The sequence below is a fragment of the Mustelus asterias genome, chromosome 18 (genome assembly GCF_964213995.1).
Source record: "Mustelus asterias chromosome 18, sMusAst1.hap1.1, whole genome shotgun sequence".
Lineage (NCBI taxonomy): Eukaryota > Metazoa > Chordata > Chondrichthyes > Carcharhiniformes > Triakidae > Mustelus > Mustelus asterias.
In genome coordinates, this window is record NC_135818.1 from 88,298,695 (window position 1) to 88,319,053 (window position 20,359).

Consider the following 20,359-nt stretch of genomic DNA (forward strand, 5'->3'; position numbering starts at 1 on the left):
AACCTCCTCTGCACCCTCTCCAAAGCCTCCACATCCTTCCTGTAATGTGGGGACCAGAACTGCACACAGTACTCCAAGTGCGGCCGCACCAGAGTTGTGTACAGTTGCAACATAACGCTACGACTCCTAAATTCAATCCCCCTACCAATAAACGCCAAGACACCATATGCCTTCTTAACAACCTTATCTACTTGATTCCCAACTTTCAGGGATCTATGCACACATACACCTAGATCCCTCTGCTCCTCCACACTATTCAAAGTCCTCCCGTTAGCCCTATACTCAACACATCTGTTATTCCTACCAAAGTGAATTACCTCACACTTCTCCGCATTAAACTCCATCCGCCACCTCTCGGCCCAACTTTGCAACCTGTCTAAGTCTTCCTGCAAACTACGACACCCTTCCTCACTGTCTACCACACCACCGACTTTGGTGTCATCAGCAAATTTGCTAATCCACCCAACTATACCCTCATCCAGATCATTAATAAATATTACAAACAGCAGTGGCCCCAAAACAGATCCCTGAGGTACACCACTTGTAACCGCACTCCATGATGAATATTTACTATCAACCACCACCCTCTGTTTCCTATCCGCTAGCCAATTCCTGATCCAATTTCCTAGATCACCCCCAATCCCATACATCTGCATTTTCTGCAGAAGCCTACCATGGTGAACCTTATCAAACGCCTTACTAAAATCCATATATACCACGTCCACTGCCTTGCCCCCATCCACCTCCTTGGTCACTTTCTCAAAAAACTCAATAAGGTTAGTAAGGCACGACCTACCTGCCACAAAACCATGCTGACTATCACCTATCAATTCATTACTCTCCAAATAACTATAAATCCTATCCCTTATAATTTTTTCCAACATCTTGCCGACAACAGAAGTGAGACTCACCGGTCTATAATTCCCGGGGAAGTCTCTGTTCCCCTTCTTAAACAATGGGACAACATTCGCTAACCTCCAATCTTCTGGTACTATACCAGAGGCCAACGACGACCTGAAGATCAGAGCCAGAGGCTCTGCAATCACTTCTCTTGCCTCCCAGAGAATCCTTGGATAAATCCCATCCGGACCAGGGGATTTATCTATTTTCAGACCCTCCAGAATATCCTGCACATCCTCCTTATCAACTGTAATACTGTCTATTCTACTCCCTTGCAACCCAGTGTCCTCCTCAGCTATATTCATGTCCCCTTGCGTGAACACCGAAGAGAAATATTGGTTCAATGCTTCACCAATCTCCTCCGGTTCCACACATAACTTCCCTCTGCCATCTATAACTGGCCCTAAACTTGCCCTAACCAACCTTCTGTTCTTGACATACCTATAGAACGCCTTAGGATTCTCTTTAACCCTATCCGCCAAAGTCTTCTCATGTCCCCTTTTAGCCCTTCTAAGCTCGCTCTTCAACTCCCTCTTAGCCAATCTAAAGCTTTCTAGTGCACTACCCGAGTGCTCACGTCTCATCCGAACATAAGCCTCCTTTTTCTTTTTAACCAACAAAGAAACTTTTTTGGTGCACCACGGTTCCCTAGCCCTACCAATTCCTCCTTGCCTGACAGGGACATACCTATCACAGACTCGCAGTAGCTGCTCCTTGAAAAAACTCCACATGTCGGACGTTCCCAGTCCCTGTAATCTCCTAGTCCAACCTATGTTTCCTAATTCTCTCCTAATAGCCTCATAATTACCCTTCCCCCAGCTAAAACCACTGGCCCGAGGTTCATGCCTATCCCTTTCCATCACTAAGGTGAACGTAACCGAATTGTGGTCACTATCACCAAAATGCACACCAACTTCCAAGTCTAGCACCTGGTCTGGCTCATTTCCCAGCACCAGATCCAATATAGCCTCACCTCTAGTTGGCCTGTCTACATACTGAGTCAAAAAACCTTCCTGCACGCTTTGAACAAAAACTGACCCCTCTAACGAGCTAGAGCTATAACAATTCCAGTCAATATTAGTCAAGTTAAAATCCCCCATAACAATTGCCCTATTACTTTCACTCCTAAGCAGGATTGACTCCGCAATCCTTTCCTCAACCTCTCTAGAACTTTTAGGAGGTCTATAAAAGACTCCCAACAGGGTGACCTCTCCTCTCCTATTTCTAATCTCCGCCCATACTACCTCAACAGATAAGTCCTCATCAAACCTCCTCTCTGACACTGTGATACAATCTCTGATCAATAATGCTACCCCTCCCCCTCTTCTACCTCCTTCCCTACTTCGACTAAAACATTTGAACCCCGGGACCTGCAGCATCCATTCCTGCCCCTGCTCTATCCATGTCTCTGAAATAGCCACAACATCGAAGTCCCAGGTACTGATCCACGCTGCAAGTTCACCCACTTTATTGCGAATACTCCTGGCATTGAAGTATACACATTTCAAACCCTGCTCCACCCCACCTCTGCAATGCCGTGCATTGCAGTCCCCATCCATGCATCCCTCACTTTCAGCCCCACTACTCAGGATCCCTCCCCCCCCCCGAATCAGTTTAAACCTCCCTGCATGGCCTTAGCAAATTTACCCCCCAGGATATTGGTCCCCTTCTGATTAAGGTGTAGACCATCCTTCTCTTATGCTGGCTGCTTTTCCAAGGCAGTGGGAAGTGTAGACAGAGTCAATTGATGGGAGGCTGGTTTGTGTGATGGATTGACCCTTTGTAGTTTCTTGCGGTCTTGAGCAGAGCAGGAGCCATACCAAGCTGTGATACAACCAGAAAGAATGCTTTCTTTGGTGCATCTGTAAAACTTGGTGAGAGTCGTAGCTGACATGCCAAATTTCCTTAGTCTTCTGAGAAAATAGAGGTGTTGGTGAGCTTTCTTAACTATAGTGTCGGCATGGGGGAACCAGGACAGGTTGTTGGTGATCTGGACACCTGGAAACCTGAAGCTCTCAACCATTTCTACTGTTTCTATTTAGTTGCTTCACCCCAACCCATTAGGAGAAATATTCGAGTGTAAGGAACAATTTACTGTGGATGGTGGACAGGTCAATGCTCAGCCTCTCCCAGGGTCTGCTTGGGAATTGTGTGGGGATGAGAGGTTCTCTCTGGTCCAGTCTGTGCAACACACACATCTGCCAACTTACAACTGCGTCTTCAATAACCTTGGAAATTCCTCAGCCGACACGGGCTGGGCCCAGGCTCTGCCCTTGCTGATACCCAGATGGCTCTGGTGTGTTTGATGAAGGATCTCTGGCCACTGGGAGTCTGGGATGACCAGTTGTTCATTGTCGACCAGGAGGTCAGCTATAATCAGAAAGCGCTTTTGTTGCTCGTGCTGAGTTTGTGTGATGTGTCCTCCATCTGGTCTTTGTCGAAGCTTCTATCTGCGGAGGTGGGCACACTTCCTCTTCGCACCAATTCGCTCCCTATTCACACCAATAGTGGATGTATTGGAGTTCACCTTGGGTCACTGGCAGGTGTCAGGAAGGAGACCAGCTGGGAGCTGTCTATACGATTAGGTCGACACACAGCTCTGTTTCACATCACACTGACCCAGGGTCTGGGCCGTGTGCCCCATATGGTACAATGCTGACCACAATCTTGAGATTCTCTGTAGATCTGGGGGTGGTGCCAGTGGGAAAAAAGGGAGAGAGGGCAGGAGAGGACAAAGCAACACAAACCAGAGGCCAGTCAGTCGAATGTGGAGAAACCTCTGACAGTGCAATCTGTTTACGATTTACATAGATGATTTGGAGTTGGGGACCAAGTGTAGTGTGTCAAAATTCACAGATGACACTAAGATGGGTGGAAGAGCAAAGTGGGCAGAGGACGCTGAAAGTCTGCAAAGAGATATAGATAATCTAAGTGAGCGGGCGAGGGTCTGGCAGATGGAGTACAATGTTGGTAAATGTGAGGTCATCCATTTTTGTAGGAATAACAGCAAAATGGACTATTATTTAAATGGTAAAAAATTGCAGCATGCTGCTGTGCAGTGGGACCTGGGTGTCCTTGTACAGGAATCTCAAGGAGTTGGTTTGCAGGTGCAGCAGGTAATTAAGAAGGCAAATGGAATTTTGTCCTTCATTGCGAGAGGGATGGAGTTTAAAAACAGCGAGGTTATATTGCAGCTGTATAAAGTGCTGGTGAGGCCACACCTGGAGTACTGTGTACAGTTTTGATTTCCTTACTTGAGAAAGGATATACTGGCATTGGAGGGGGTGCAGAGGAGATTCACTAGGTTGATTCCAAGTTGAGAGGGTTGGCTTATGAGGAGAGACTGAGTAGACTGGCACAATACTCATTGGAATTCAGAAGAATGAGAGGAGATCTTATAGAAACATATAAGATTATGAAGGGAATAGATGAGATAGAAGCAGGGAAGTTGTTTCCACTGGCGGGTGAAACTGGAACTAGGGGCATAGCCTCAAAATAAGGGGGAGCAGATTTAGGATTGAGTTGAGGAGGAACTTCTTCACACAAAGGGTTGTGAATCTGTGCAGTTCCCTCCCCAGTGAAGCAGTTGAGGCTACCTCATTGAATGTTTTTAAGGCAAGGATAGATACATTTTTGTACTGTAAAGGAATTAAGGGTTATGGTGAGCGGGCAGGTAAGTGGAGCTGAGTCCATGAAACGATCAGCCATGATCTTATTGAATGGCGGAGCAGGCTCGAGGGGCCAGATGGCCTACTCCTGCTCCTAGTTATTATCATAGAATCCCTACAGAGCAGAAAGAGGCAATTTGGCCCATCGAGTCTGCACCACAATCCCACCCAGGCCCTACTCCCATAACCTCACATATTTACCCTAACACTAAGGGGCAATTTAGCATGGCCAATTAACCTAACCTGCACATCTTTGGACTGTGGGAGGAAACCGGAGCACCCGGAGGAAACCAAACACAGGGAGAATGTGCAAACTCCACGCAGACAGTGAACCTGGGTCCCTGGCGCTGTGAGGCTGCAGTGCTAACCACTGTGCCATCGTGCCGCACTGTGTCTTCTTATGAGACAGAATGAATAGACACTTGTGTCTAATAAATGAATATCAGCAGCAATTTATTAAAGACAAATAGTCCCTTGCTGTACTACATCATTCTGTGATACTAGACCATAACAGTGATCTCAGAAGTATTTCATTGTCTGTTTCTCAAAAACCAATAAAGAATGGAAAACAAAACAGATTGATGGATTTCTATGAAACACCTTTTGAAAATTAATTTTTCCTCTTTTTAGTCATTTCAATCCCTTCGATTCTGTCGATATTTTTCAGATTAAATTGAAAATCTAATTTATCTTGACCACAATATTCCACACAGCTACTGGTGGTGGATGTATCAAACTTCCATTTCCTTAAAGATCAGAGCATCAGAGCAGCCTCAAAACAAAGCCCCGAGGTCCTTCCTTTTAGCATGGCCAATCCACCCAACCTGCACATCTTTGGACTGTGGGAGGAAACCGGAGCACCCGGAGGAAACCCACGCAGATATGGGGAGAATGTGCAGACTCCATACAGGCAGTGACCCAAGGCCAGGAATCGAACCTGGGTCCCTGGCGCTGCGAGGCAGCAGTGCTAACCACTGTGCCGCCGTGCCGCTGTTGTCTCTGTGTGTTTCAGTAACTGGGGTTCAGTTCTCGAGCAATATTTACTAAAAAGCAGAGGATTTAGGTTAATCTTCTGCAGCAACATAGTTAGACCACATTGCATGTCTCTCCATTTTACAGTAAGGATAAGGAATCGCTGGGAAACTCAGATGTCGAAGGATGAGGCAGAGGAAGAACTGGGGGTTTATAAATGGAAGATTGTCACGAATGAATCTGATAGGGAATTCAGGGAATGGTGCATCCGGGGAGTGGTGACAATGTGGACCTCACTCCCACAAGGATGGTGGATAGCATCCCAGCATGAGGGGAAGCGGGAGAGGAAGTGAAGGCTTTATAGATGGAGAGGGAGGAAGAAGGGTGAGGAAGCTGGTTTGAAGTATAAACACCAACAGGGACCTGCTGTAAGTACTGGAATACCCCATCCGACTGAAGCACTGCCCTCACACTTCTTTTATCTGTCTCAGTCATGTTTTATTTAGACACTAACATGAAGGCAAAAGGCTGCAGACGCTGGAATTCTGAATTAAAACCAGGAAGTCCTGATGAAAAGTCATTGCGGTGAAACATTCTGTGAATTTCTCTCTTCACAGATGCTGCCCGCACTGCTGCGTGTTTCCAGCATTGTCATGTTGTGTTGCTTTCTTTCAGCACCGGAGGTTCCTGCAGCAGTTGGCTGAGGCAATGAAGGTGGAGCAGGACCTGTTGGCCGATGATTGGGAGTCTCAGAGCCAGAGGCTGGTGGCCAGAGCTCGGCAGCTCACACAGCGGGAGGCCGAGGCGCTCAGTGATAACCAGGAGCTCCAGCACACTCTACAGAGAAAGGTGAGTGCTGCTCCCAACTTTCGGCCTGGGGGTCTCACTGCAGGATGAAGTTTTGGAAAGTGTAGAACATTGTGAGGACTTGAGCACTCACAGAATATCACGTGATGAAGGAGCAGCGCTCCGAAAGCTCGTGATGCCAAATAAACCTTTTGGACTTTAACCTGGTGTTGTGAGACTTCTTACAATAAATTTTATGCAGAGATTTAGACTCAGTTAACAAGAACTTTACTCTGTATCTAACCCTTGCTGTACCTGGTCTGGGAGTGTTTGATCGGGACAGTGTAGAGGGAGCTTTACTCTGTATCTAACCCCGTGCTGTACCTGTCCTGGGAGTGTTTGATGGGGGACGATGTAGAGGGAGCTTTACTCTGTATCTAACCCCGTGCTGTACCTGTCCTGGGAGTGTTTGAAGGGGGACAGTGTAGAGGGAGGTTTACTCTGTATCTAACCCCGTGCTGTACCTGTCCTGGGAGTGTTTGATGGGGGCAGTGTAGAGGGAGGTTTACTCTGTATCTAACCCCGTGCTGTACCAGTCCTGGGAGTGTTTGATGGGGACAGTGTAGAGGGAGGTTTACTCTGTATCTAACCCCGTGCTGTACCTGTCCTGGGAGTGTTTGATGGGGGACGGTGTAGAGGGAGCTTTACTCTGTATCTAACCCCGTGCTGTACCAGTCCTGGGAGTGTTTGATGGGGACAGTGTAGAGGGTGCTTTACTCTGTATCTAACCCCGTGCTGTACCAGTCCTGGGAGTGTTTGATGGGTGACAGTGTAGAGGGAGCTTTACTCTGTATCTAACCCCGTGCTGTACCTGTCCTGGGAGTGTTTGATGGGGACAGTGTAGAGGGTGCTTTACTCTGTATCTAACCCCGTGCTGTACCAGTCCTGGGAGTGTTTGATGGGTGACAGTGTAGAGGGAGCCAAAAGAGAAAATGCTGGAAAATCTCAGCAGGTCTGGCAGCATCTGTGAGGAGAGAAAAGAGCTGACGTTTCGAGTCTGGACGACCCTGTGTCAAAGCTAAAAGGCAGAGAAAGTGTGAGATATTTATACTGCAGGGTGAGGGAATGAAAGATGAGTCATAGCCACAGTAACCTTTTGTTCCGATGATGCCACTTTCCAAAGTGGGTCTTCTAATATGTGCCCCTTTTTCCTCAACCGTGGATTCCCATCTACAGTTGTCGACAGGGCCCTCAATAGCGTGCGGTCGATCTCCTGCGCCACGACCCTCACCCCCTCCCCGACCTCCCAGATAGAGTCCCCCTTGTTCTCACATTTCACCCTGCCAGCATCCGCATGCAAAGCATAATCCTCCACCATTTTCGCCAACCCCAGCGTGATGCCACCACCAAACACATCTTCCCTTCACTCCCTCTGTCAGCATTCCGCAGAGACCGTTCCCTCCGGGATAACCTAGTCCACACCTCCACTATACCCAACACCTCTCCCGTCACTCATGGCATCTTCCCATGCAATCACAGAAGGTGTAACACCTGCCCCTTTACCTCTTCCATGCTCACCATCCAAGATCCAAAACACTCATTCCAGGTGAAGCAGCGTTTCACTTGCACCTTACAATTTGGTCTATTGCATTCGCTGCTCCCAATGTGGTCTCCTCTATATCGGAGAGACCAAGTGTAGACTGGGTGATCGCTTTGCTGAGCACCTTCAGTCTGTGCGCAATCAGGACCCTGACCTTCTGGTTGCTGTGATGTGGAGATGCCGGCGTTGGACTGGGGTAAACACAGTAAGAAGTTTAACAACACCAGGTTAAAGTCCAACAGGTTTATTTGGTAGCAAAAGCCACACAAGCTTTCGGAGCTCTCAGCCCCTTCTTCAGGTGAGTGGGAATTCTGTTCACAAACAGAGCTTATAAAGACACAGACTCAATTTACATTAATAATGGTTGGAATGCGAATACTTACAACTAATCAAGTCTTTAAGAAACGAAACAATGTGAGTGGAGAGAGCATCAAGACAGGCTAAAAAGATGTGTATTGTCTCCAAACAAGACAGCCAGTGAAACTCTGCAGGTCCACGCAACTGTGGGAGTTACAAATAGTGTGACATGAACCCAATATCCCGGTTGAGGCCGTCCTCGTGTGTGCGGAACTTGGCTATCAGTTTCTGCTCAGCGACTCTGCACTGTCGTGTGTCGCGAAGGCCGCCTTGGAGAACGCTTACCCGAATATCAGAGGCCGAATGCCCGTGACCGCTGAAGTGCTCCCCAACAGGAAGAGAACAGTCTTGCCTGGTGATTGTCGAGCGGTGTTCATTCATCCGTTGTCGCAGCGTCTGCATAGTTTCCCCAATGTACCATGCCTCGGGACATCCTTTATTGCGGCGTATCAGGTAGACAACGTTGGCCGAATTGCAAGAGTATGTACCGTGTACCTGGTGGATGATGTTCTCACGTGAGATGATGGCATCTGTGTCGATGATCCGGCACGTCTTGCAGAGGTTGCTGTGGCAGGGTTGTGTGGTGTCATGGTCACTGTTCTCCTGAAGGCTGGGTAGTTTGCTGCGGACAATGGTCTGTTTGAGGTTGTGCGGTTGTTTGAAGGCAAGAAGTGGGGGTGTGGGAATGGCCTTGGCGAGCCTTGGCCTTGGCCTTGGCCCCGGGCAATGGGACCCTGTGCGAGAACCTCTCCGGCTATGTCGAGGGCATCCTGAAACCCATTGTACAAAGAACCCCCAGCTTTTGTCGCGACACAACGGACTTCCTACAGAAACTCGGCACACATGGAGCAGTTGAACCAGGAGCGCTCCTCGTTACAATGGATGTCTCGGCACTCTACACCAGCATCCCCCATGACGATGGCATTGCTGCAACGGCCTCAGTGCTCAGCGCCAACAACTGCCAGTTTCCAGATGCAATTTTACATCTCATCCGCTTCATCCTGGACCACAATATCTTCACCTTCAACAACCAGTTCTTCATCCAGACACACGGAACAGCCATGGGGACCAAATTCGCACCTCAATATGCCAACATCTTCATGCACAGGTTCGAACAAGACTTCTTCACCGCACGGGACCTTCAACCGATGCTACACACTAGATACATCGATGACATTTTCTTCCTTTGGACTCATGGTGAACAATCACTGAAACAACTATATGATGACATCAACAAGTTCCATCCCACCATCAGACTCACCATAGACTACTCTCCGGAATCGGTTGCATTCTTGGACACACGCATCTCCATTAAGGACGGTCACCTCAGCACCTTACTGTACCGCAGGCCCACGGATAACCTCACGATGCTCCACTTCTCCAGCTTCCACCCTAAACACGTTAAAGAAGCCATCCCCTACGGACAAGCCCTCCGTATACACAGGATCTGCTCGGATGAGGAGGATCGCAACAGACACCTCCGGATGCTGAAAGATGCCCTCATAAGAACAGGATATGGCGCTAGACTCATTGATCAACAGTTCCAACGCGCCCCAGCGAAAAACCGCACCGACCTCCTCAGAAGACAAACACGGGACACAGTGGACAGAGTACCCTTCGTTGTCCAGTACTTCCCCGGAGCGGAGAAGCTACGGCATCTCCTCCGGAGCCTTCAACATGTCATTGATGAAGACGAACATCTCGCCAAGGCCATCCCCACACCCCCACTTCTTGCCTTCAAACAACCGCACAACCTCAAACAGACCATTGTCCGCAGCAAACTACCCAGCCTTCAGGAGAACAGTGACCATGACACCACACAACCCTGCCACAGCAACCTCTGCAAGACGTGCCGGATCATCGACACAGATGCCATCATCTCACGTGAGAACACCATCCACCAGGTACACGGTACCTACTCTTGCAATTCGGCCAACGTTGTCTACCTGATACGCCGCAATAAAGGATGTCCCGAGGCATGGTACATTGGGGAAACTATGCAGACGCTGCGACAACGGATGAATGAACACCGCTCGACAATCACCAGGCAAGACTGTTCTCTTCCTGTTGGGGAGCACTTCAGCGGTCACGGGCATTCGGCCTCTGATATTCGGGTAAGCGTTCTCCAAGGCGGCCTTCGCGACACACGACAGCACAGAGTCGCTGAGCAGAAACTGATAGCCAAGTTCCGCACACACGAGGACGGCCTCAACCGGGATATTGGGTTCATGTCACACTATTTGTAACTCCCACAGTTGCGTGGACCTGCAGAGTTTCACTGGCTGTCTTAAGAACATAAGAACATAAGAAATAGGAGCAGGAGTAGGCCATCTAGCCCCTCGAGCCTGCCCCGCCATTCAATAAGATCATGGCTGATCTGACGTGGATCAGTACCACTTACCCGCCTGATCCCCATAACCCTTAATTCCCTTACCGCTCAGGAATCCATCCATCCGCGCTTTAAACATATTCAGCGAGGTAGCCTCCACCACCTCAGTGGGCAGAGAATTCCAGAGATTCACCACCCTCTGGGAGAAGAAGTTCCTCCTCAACTCTGTCTTAAACCGACCCCCCTTTATTTTGAGGCTGTGTCCTCTAGTTTTAACTTCCTTACTAAGTGGAAAGAATCTCTCCGCCTCCACCCTATCCAGCCCCCGCATTATCTTATAAGTCTCCATAAGATCCCCCCTCATCCTTCTAAACTCCAACAAGTACAAACCCAATCTCCTCAGCCTCTCCTCATAATCCAAACCCCTCATCTCCGGTATCAACCTGGTGAACCTTCTCTGCACTCCCTCCAATGCCAATATATCCTTCCTCATATAAGGGGACCAATACTGCACACAGTATTCCAGCTGCGGCCTCACCAATGCCCTGTACAGGTGCATCAAGACATCCCTGCTTTTATATTCTATCCCCCTCGCAATATAGGCCAACATCCCATTTGCCTTCTTGATCACCTGTTGTACCTGCAGACTGGGCTTTTGCGTCTCATGCACAAGGACCCCCAGGTCCCTTTGCACGGTAGCATGTTTTAATTTGTTTCCATTGAGATAGTAATCCCATTTGTTATTATTTCCTCCAAAGTGTATAACCTCGCATTTATCAACGTTATACTCCATTTGCCATATCCTCGCCCACTCACTCAGCCTGTCCAAATCTCTCTGCAGATCTTCTCCGTCCTCCACACGATTCACTTTTCCACTGATCTTTGTGTCGTCTGCAAACTTTGTTACCCTACACTCCGTCCCCTCCTCCAGATCATCTATATAAATGGTAAACAGTTGCGGCCCGAGTACCGATCCCTGCGGCACGCCACTAGTTACCTTCCTCCAACCGGAAAAACACCCATTTATTCCGACTCTTTGCTTCCTGTCGGATAGCCAGTCCCCAATCCACTTTAACACACTACCCCCAACTCCGTGTGCCCTAATCTTCTTCAGCAGCCTTTTATGGGGCACCTTATCAAACGCCTTTTGGAAATCCAAAAACACCGCATCCACCGGTTCTCCTCCATCAACCGCCCTCGTCACATCTTCATAAAAATCCAACATGTTCGTCAAGCACGACTTTCCCCTCATGAATCCATGCTGCGTCTGATTGATCGAACCATTTCTATCCAGATGCCCTGCTATCTCCTCTTTAATAATGGATTCCAGCATTTTCCCTACTACAGACGTTAAGCTGACCGGCCTATAGTTACCCGCCTTTTGTCTCCTTCCTTTTTTAAACAGCGGCGTAACATTAGCCGTTTTCCAATCAACCGGCACTACCCCAGAATGCAACGAGTTTTGATAAATAATCACTAACGCATCCACTATTACCTCTGACATTTCTTTCAATACCCTGGGATGCATTCCATCCGGACCCGGGGACTTATCCACCTTCAGTCCCATTAGTCTACCCAGCACTGCCTCTCTGGTAACATTAATCGTATTAAGTATTTCTCCTGCTGCCAACCCTCTATCATTAATATTTGGCAAACTATTTGTGTCCTCCACCGTGAAGACCGACACAAAAAACGTATTTAAAGACTCAGCCATATCCTCATTTCCCACTATTAACTCCCCCCTCTCGTCCTCCAAGGGTCCAACATGTCTTGTCTGGAGACAATACACATCTTTTTAGCCTGTCTTGATGCTCTCTCCACTCACATTGTTTCGTTTCTTAAAGACTTGATTAGTTGTAAGTATTCGCATTCCAACCATTATTAATGTAAATTGAGTCTGTGTCTTTATATGCTCTGTTTGTGAACAGAATTCCCACTCACCTGAAGAAGGGGCTTGGAGCTCCGAAAGCTTGTGTGGCTTTTGCTACCAAATAAACCTGTTGGACTTTAACCTGGTGTTGTTAAACTTCTTACTTCCGGTTGCTGCCATTTTAACACACGATCTTGCTCCCCATGCCCACATGTCTGTCCTTGGCCTGCTGCAATGTTCCAGTGAAGCTCAACGCAAACTGGAGGAACAGCATCTCATCTTCCGGCTCGGCACTTTACAACCTTCCGGTCTCAACATCGAATTCAACAACTTCAGATGATTTGCTCGACCCCACCTCAGCTCCTGTGTTTCATTTTTCTTCCCCCCGACTCTTTTCCCCGACTTTACGTCCCTTCCTTTTTCTCTCCCTTTGCTTCTGCTTTTCTAAATCTTATCTCTGTCCCATCCATCGCCACCCACCCCCCGCCCCCCCCACCCCCCCCGCCCCCAATCTTAATTTTAGCTTCTTTGCTGTTTGGCCATTCACATCCTTTATTCTCTCTGTGGACAGCTATTAACTGGTTTCCCTGGTTTCTGTGGCTCTGACTCATCTTTCATTCCCTCACCCTGCAGTATAAATATATCACACTTTCTCTGCCTTTTAACTTTGACAAAGGGTCGTCCAGACTCGAAACGTCAGCTCTTTTCTCTCTTTACAGATGTTGCCAGACCTGCTGAGATTTTCCAGCATTTTCTCTTTTGGTTTCAGATTCCAGCACCGCAGTAATTTGCTTTGATCCAGTGTAGCGGGAGCTTTACTCTGTATCTAACCCCATGCTGCCCCTCTCCTGGGAGTGTTTGATGGGGACAGTGTAGAGGGAGCTTTACGCTGTATCTAACCCCATGCTGCCCCTCTCCTGGGAGTGTTTGATGGGCATGATGTGGAGATGCCGGCGTTGGACTGGGGTAAACACAGTAAGAAGTTTAACAACACCAGATTAAAGTCCAACAGGTTTATTTGGCAGGAAAAGCCACTAGCTTTCTGAACAGGCTGTTCCTTCGTCAGATGGTTGGATGTTCTCTCACCCACCCATCTGACGAAGAAACAGCCTGTTCCGAAAGCTAGTGGCTTTTGCTACCAAATAAACCTGTTGGACTTTAACCTGGTGTTGTTAGACTTCTTGCAGTGTTTGATGGGGACAGTGTAGAGGGAGCTTTACTCTGTATCTAACCCCGTGCTGTACCTGTCCTGGGAGTGTTTGATGGGGACAGTGTAGAGGAAGCTTTACTCTGTATCTAACCCCGTGCTGTACCTGTCCTGGGAGTGTTTGATGGGGACAGTGTAGAGGGAGCTTTACTCTGTATCTAACCCCGTGTTGTACCTGTCCTGGGAGTGTTTGATGGGGACAGTGTAGAGGGAGCTTTACTCTGTATCTAACCCCGTGCTGTACCTGTCCTGGGAGTGTTTGATGGGGACAGTGTAGAGGGAGCTTTACTCTGTATCTAACCCCGTGCTGTACCTGTCCTGGGAGTGTTTGATGGGGACAGTGTGGAGGGAGCTTTACTCTGTATCTAACCCCGTGCTGTCCCTGTCCTGGGAGTGTTTGATGGGGACAGTGTAGAGGGAGCTTTACTCTGTATCTAACCCCGTGCTGTCCCTGTCCTGGGAGTGTTTGATGGGGGACAGTGTCGAGGGAGCTTTACTCTGTATCTAACCCCGTGCTGTACCTGTCCTGGGAGTGTTTGATAGGCATGATGTGGAGATGCCGGCGTTGGACTGGGGTAAATACAGTAAGAGTTTTAACAACACCAGGTTAAAGTCCAACAGGTTTATTTGGTAGCAAATACCATTCGCTTTCGGAGCCCTGCTCCTTCGTCAGATGGAGTGGAAATGTGCTCTCAAACAGGGCACAGAGACACAAAATCAAGTTACAGAATACTGATTAGAATGCGAATCTTTACAGCTAATCAAGTCTTAAAGATACAGACAATGTGAGTGGAGGGAGCATTAGGCACATTGTAACCACAATTCTGTAAACGTTAGGATAGTAATGGAAAGAGATGAGTGTTGTCCTATGGGTAAGGTACTGAATTGGGGGAAGGCTAACTACAGCCGGATTAGGCAGGATTTGGTGGCTGTTGATTGGGAGAGGCTGTTCGAGGGTAAATCCACATCTGGTATGTGGGAGTCTTTTCAGGAGCAGTTGATAGGACTGCAGGATAGGCATGTGCCTGTAAAGAGGAAAGATAGGAAAGGTAGGATTCGAGAGCCGTGGATAACCAGTGAAATTGTGGGTCTAATCAAAAAGAAAAAAGAGGCATACATGAGGTCCACGCAGCTAAAAACAGATGGAGCACTGGAGGAATACAGAGAAAGTAGAAAAGAACTCAAACAGGGAGTTAGAAGGGCAAAAAGGGTCACGAAATGTCCTTGGCAGACAGGATTAAGGAGAATCCTAAGGCATTTTATACATACGTTAGGAACAAGAGGGTTGTTAGGGAAAGAATCGGACCTCTCAGGGACAAAGGAGGGGAATTATGCTTAGAACCAAAGGAAGTAGGAGAGATCCTAAATGAATACTTTGCATCAGTATTCACAAAGGAGAGGGACATGTTGACTGGTCGTGTCTTAGAGAGATGTGTTGACATGTTAGAAAAAATCTCAATTACATGGGAGGAAGTGTTAGGTTTTTTAGGAAACATTAAGACAGACAAATCCCCAGGGCTGGATGGCATCTATCCTAGACTCCTCAGGGAGGCAAGAGATGAAATTGCTGGGCCTCTAACAGAAATCTTTGTCTCTTCACTGGACACAGGTGAGGTCCCAGAGGATTGGAGGAGAGCAAATGTGGTCCCGTTATTTAAGAAGGGTAGCAAGAATAACCCGGGTAATTATAGGCCGGTGAGCTTGACGTCTGTGGCAGGGAAATTGTTGGAGAAGATTCTTAGAGATAGGATATATGCGCATTTAGAACTGAATAATCTCATTAGTGATAGACAGCATGGTTTTGTACGAGGGAGGTCATGCCTCACAAATTTGGTTGAGTTTTTTGAGGAGGTGACAAAAACGATTGACAGGGGAAGGGCCGTGGATGTCGTCTATATGGATTTTAGTAAAGCGTTTGACAAGGTCCCTCATGGCAGGCTGGTGCAAAAGGTTAAATCTCACGGGATAAAAGGTGAGCTAGCTAGATGGGTGGAGAACTGGCTTAGCCATAGAAGTCATGATGTGGAGATGCCGGCGTTGGACTGGGGTAAACACAGTAAGAAGTTTAACAACACCAGGTTAAAGTCCAACAGGTTTATTTGGTAGCAAAAGCCACACGGCTTTTGCTACCAAATAAACCTGTTGGACTTTAACCTGGTGTTGTTAAACTTCTTACTGTGTTAGCCATAGAAGACAGAGAGTAACAGTGGAGGGGTCTTTTTCCGGTTGGAGGTCTGTGACTAGTGGTGTTCCGCAGGGCTCTGTACTGGGACCTCTGCTGTTTGTGATATACATAAATGATTTGGAGGAAGATATAACTGGTGTGATCAGTAAGTTTGCGGACGACACGAAGATTGCTGGAGTTGCGGATAGTGATGAACATTGTCAGAGAATACAGCAGGATATAGATAGGCTGGAACATTGGGTGGAGAAATGGCAGATGGAATTTAATCCAGATAAATGCGAAGTGATGCATTTTGGTAGATCTAATGTAAGGGGGAGCTATACAATAAATGGTAGAACCATCAGGAGTATAGACACACAGAGGGACCTGGGTGTACAAGTCCACAGATCCTTAAAGGTGGCAGCACGGAGAGGGTGGTGAAGAAGGCATATGGCATGCTTGCCTTTATTGGACGGGGCATAGAATATAAAAGTTGGCATAAGATGTTGCAGCTGTATAGAACGTTGGTTAGGCCACATTTGGAATACTGCGTCCAGTTCTGGTCGCCACACTCCCAGAAAGACGTGGAGGCTTTGGAGAGAGTACAGAGAAGGTTTACCAGGATGTTGCCTGGTATGGAGGGTCTTAGCTATGAGGAGAGATTGTGTAAACTGGGGTTGTTCTCCCTGGAAAGACGGAGGATGAGGGGCGACCTAATAGAGGTGTATAAAATTATGAAGGGCATAGATAGGGTGAACAGTGGGAAGCTTTTTCCCAGGTTGGAGGTGACGAACACAAGGGGTCACGGGTTCAAGGTGAGGGGGGCAAGGTTCAACACAGATGTCAGGGAGACGTATTTTACACAGAGGGTGGTGGGGGCCTGGAATGCACTGCCAAGCAAGGTGATTGAGGCGGACACGCTGGGATCGTTTAAGACTTATCTAGATCGCCACATGAACAGACTGGGAATAGAGGGATACAAATGAATGGTCTAGTGGGCACATGAGCGGCGCGGGCTTGGAGGGCCGAAGGGCCTGTTCCTGTGCTGTATTGTTCTTTGTTAAAAAGATGTGTATTGTCTCCAGACAGGACAGCCAGTGCGATTCTGCAAATCCAGAAGGCAAGCTGTGGGGGTTACCGATAGTGTGACATGAACCCAAGATCCCGGTTTAGGCCGTCCTCATGTGTGCGGAACTTGGCTATCAGTCTCTGCTCAGCGACTCTGTGCTGTCGTGTGTCGCAAAGGCCGCCTTGGAGAACGCTTCAGCGGTCACGGGCATTCGGCCTCTGATCTTTGGGTAAGCATTCTCCAAGGCGGCCTTCACGACACACGACAGCTCAGAGTCGCTGAGCAGAAACAGATAGCCAAGTTCCGCACACATGAGGACGGCCTAAACCGGGATCTTGGGTTCATGTCACACTACCGGTAACCCCCACAGCTTGCCTCCTGGACTTGCAGAATCTCACTGGCTGTCCTGTCTGGAGACAATACACATCTCTTTAACCTGTGCTTAATGCTCCCTCCACTCACATTGTCTGTATCTTTAAGACTTGATTAGCTGTAAAGATTCGTATTCTAATCAGTATTCTGTAACTTGATTTTGTGTCTCTGTGCCCTGTTTGAGAGCAGATATCCACTCCATCTGACGAAGGAGCAGGGCTCCGAAAGCTAATGGTATTTGCTACCAAATAGACCTGTTGGACTTTAACCTGATGTTGTTAAAACTCTTACAGTGTTTGATGGGGACAGTGTAGAGGGAGGTTTACTCTGTATCTAACCCCGTGCTGTATCTGTACTGGGAGTATTTGATGGGGACAGTGTAGAGGGAGGAGGTTTACTCTGTATCTAACCCCGTGCTGTACCTGTCCTGGGAGTGTTTGATGGGGGGCAGTGTAGAGGGAGCTTTACTCTGTATCTAACCCCGTGCTGTTCCTGTCCTGGGAGTGTTTGATGGGGGACAGTGTAGAGGGAGCTTTACTCTGTATCTAACCCCGTGCTGTACTGTCCTGGGAGTGTTTGATGGGGACAGTGTAGAGGGAGCTTTACTCTGTATCTAACCCCATGCTGTACCTGTCCTGGGAGTGTTTGATGGGGACAGTGTAGAGGAGGCTTTACTCTGTACCTAACCCCGTGCTGTACCTGTCCTGGGAGTGTTTGATGGGGACAGTGTAGAGGAGGCTTTACTCTGTACCTAACCCCGTGCTGTACCTGTCCTGGGAGTGTTTGATGGGGACAGTGCAGAGGGAGCTTTACTCTGTATCTAACCCCGTGCTGTACCTGTCCTGGGAGTGTTTGATGGGGGACAGTGTAGAGGGAGCTTTACTCTGTACCTAACCCCGTGCTGTACCTGTCCTGGGAGTGTTTGATGGGGGACAGTGTAGAGGGAGCTTTACTCTGTATCTAACCCCGTGCTGTACCTGTCCTGGGAGTGTTTGATGGGGACAGTGTAGAGGGAGCTTTACTCTGTATCTAACCCCGTGCTGTACCTGTCCTGGGAGTGTTTGATGGGGGACAGTGTAGAGGGAGCTTTACTCTGTATCTAACCCCGTGCTGTACCTGTCCTGGGAGTGTTTGATGGGGGACAGTGTAGAGGGAGCTTTACTCTGTATCTAACTCCCGTGCTGTACTGGTCGTAGAAGGAGTTCTCGGTGAATCTCTTGGTGATATCGGCTATCCTGCTGCTCTGATGCAGAAACCTCTCTATTCACTGTCCAGTGGATGACAGTAAGTGGCAATTTTGGTGATTTGTAAGACCTAAGCACGGCTTTCACCAGGACAAGCTAATCTAAGCAAGGCCTTGCCTGAACAGAAAGATGTGAGCTAGCGTCCGGGCCTCACAGCCACTGTCTGCCTTAGAAAGAGTGAAAGTCAGTCGATTAGTTTGCTCATTTTCTACAGACAGCGGGTTGACAATGGATAATCCATTTGGTAAAGATGCTGTAGCCTCTTAATAAGATTCAATCTTCTCCTTAGCAATTACTTTGTTACCCAAGAACATTGAGTACTTTCCAAATAATCATTTTCCCCCTCCATCCACCTTGGTACAATCTCTCATTTTCAAATCTTCCTGTGTAGTTTGTCAAGAATAATTCCTGACCAGAGCAGATTCCTTTTTGACCGTCTGCTTGACATTCTGTACCGAGAGCGGGGGGTGGGGGGGGGGGGGGGGGGGGGGGGTGCAGTGCTTCCTGAAAGGGTCACACTCAGTACAACAGCTGCAGGTGTGATATTTAATACACTATTGACCACAGAGGAAAATGTCAGTACATTTTCTGAGTAATTGGTGGGCACAAGGTGGCTATCACTGATACAAGGCTCTGGTTTCTAAATGCATATTAATCAGGAGTATTGAGTCACTGGTTGTTGTGATGAGGTAAATAACACATTTTGAATGTTGTTCTGGCTGGGTTTCTGTGATAGCTCCAATCTGTGGGGGGAGACGGTGTCCAGAGGTGAATAACAAAAGTTTTACCTCACTTAAAGATGAAAGTTTTAAGAGACTGTTTTACATCTGTTCCTGCGTGTGGGACTCTGAGTGTGAGGCTGTGAGTGTGAGGCTGTGAGTGTGAGGCTGTGAGTGTGAGGCTGTGAGTGTGAGGCTGTGAGTGTGAGGCTGTGAGTGTGAGGCTGTGAGTGTGAGGCTGTGAGTGTGAGGCTGTGAGTGTGAGGCTGTGAGTGTGAGGGGCCGTGAGTGTGAGGGGCCGTGAGTGTGAGGGGCCGTGAGTGTGAGGCTCGGAGTGTGAGGGGCCGAGTGTGAGGGGCCGAGTGTGAGGGGCCGAGTGTGAGGCTCGGAGTGTGAGGCTCGGAGTGTGAGGGGTCGAGTGTGAGGCTCGGAGTGTGAGGGGCCGAGTGTGAGGGGCCGAGTGTGAGGGGCCGAGTGTGAGGCTCGGAGTGTGAGGCTCGGAGTGTGAGGCTCGGAGTGTGAGGGGCCGAGTGTGAGGCTCGGAGTGTGAGGCTCGGAGTGTGAGGGGCCGAGTGTGAGGGGCCGAGTGTGAGGCTCGGAGTGTGAGGCTCGGAGTGTGAGGGGCCGAGTGTGAGGCTCGGAGTGTGAGGCTCGGAGTGTGAGGGGTCGAGTGTGAGGGGCCGAGTGTGAGGCTCGGAGTGTGAGGCTGTGAGTGTGAGGCTGTGAGTGTGAGGCTGTGAGTGTGAGGCTGTGAGTGTGAGGCTGTGAGTGTGAGGCTGTGAGTGTGAGGCTGTGAGTGTGAGGCTGTGAGTGTGAGGCTGTGAGTGTGAGGCTGTGAGTGTGAGGCTGTGAGTGTGAGGCTGTGAGTGTGAGGGGCCGTGAGTGTGAGGGGCCGTGAGTGTGAGGGGCCGTGAGTGTGAGGCTCGGAGTGTGAGGGGCCGAGTGTGAGGGGCCGAGTGTGAGGGGCCGAGTGTGAGGCTCGGAGTGTGAGGCTCGGAGTGTGAGGGGTCGAGTGTGAGGCTCGGAGTGTGAGGGGCCGAGTGTGAGGGGCCGAGTGTGAGGCTCAGAGTGTGAGGCTCGGAGTGTGAGGCTCGGAGTGTGA

At 48.8% G+C, this 20,359-nt stretch overlaps 1 protein-coding gene across 1 annotated transcript in view; it reads left to right on the plus strand.

Annotated features, from left to right (window-relative positions):
• LOC144506785 (coiled-coil domain-containing protein 170-like) overlaps positions 1-18,950 on the plus strand; it is a 74,499-nt gene extending 55,549 nt beyond the window's left edge. Inside the window, exons 10-11 of the mRNA XM_078233144.1 lie at positions 6,216-6,389; positions 18,930-18,950. Coding sequence (XP_078089270.1) covers positions 6,216-6,389; positions 18,930-18,950 — 195 coding nt within the window. The remainder of the gene's footprint in view (positions 1-6,215; positions 6,390-18,929) is intronic.
• Positions 18,951-20,359: the final 1,409 nt, after the last annotated feature.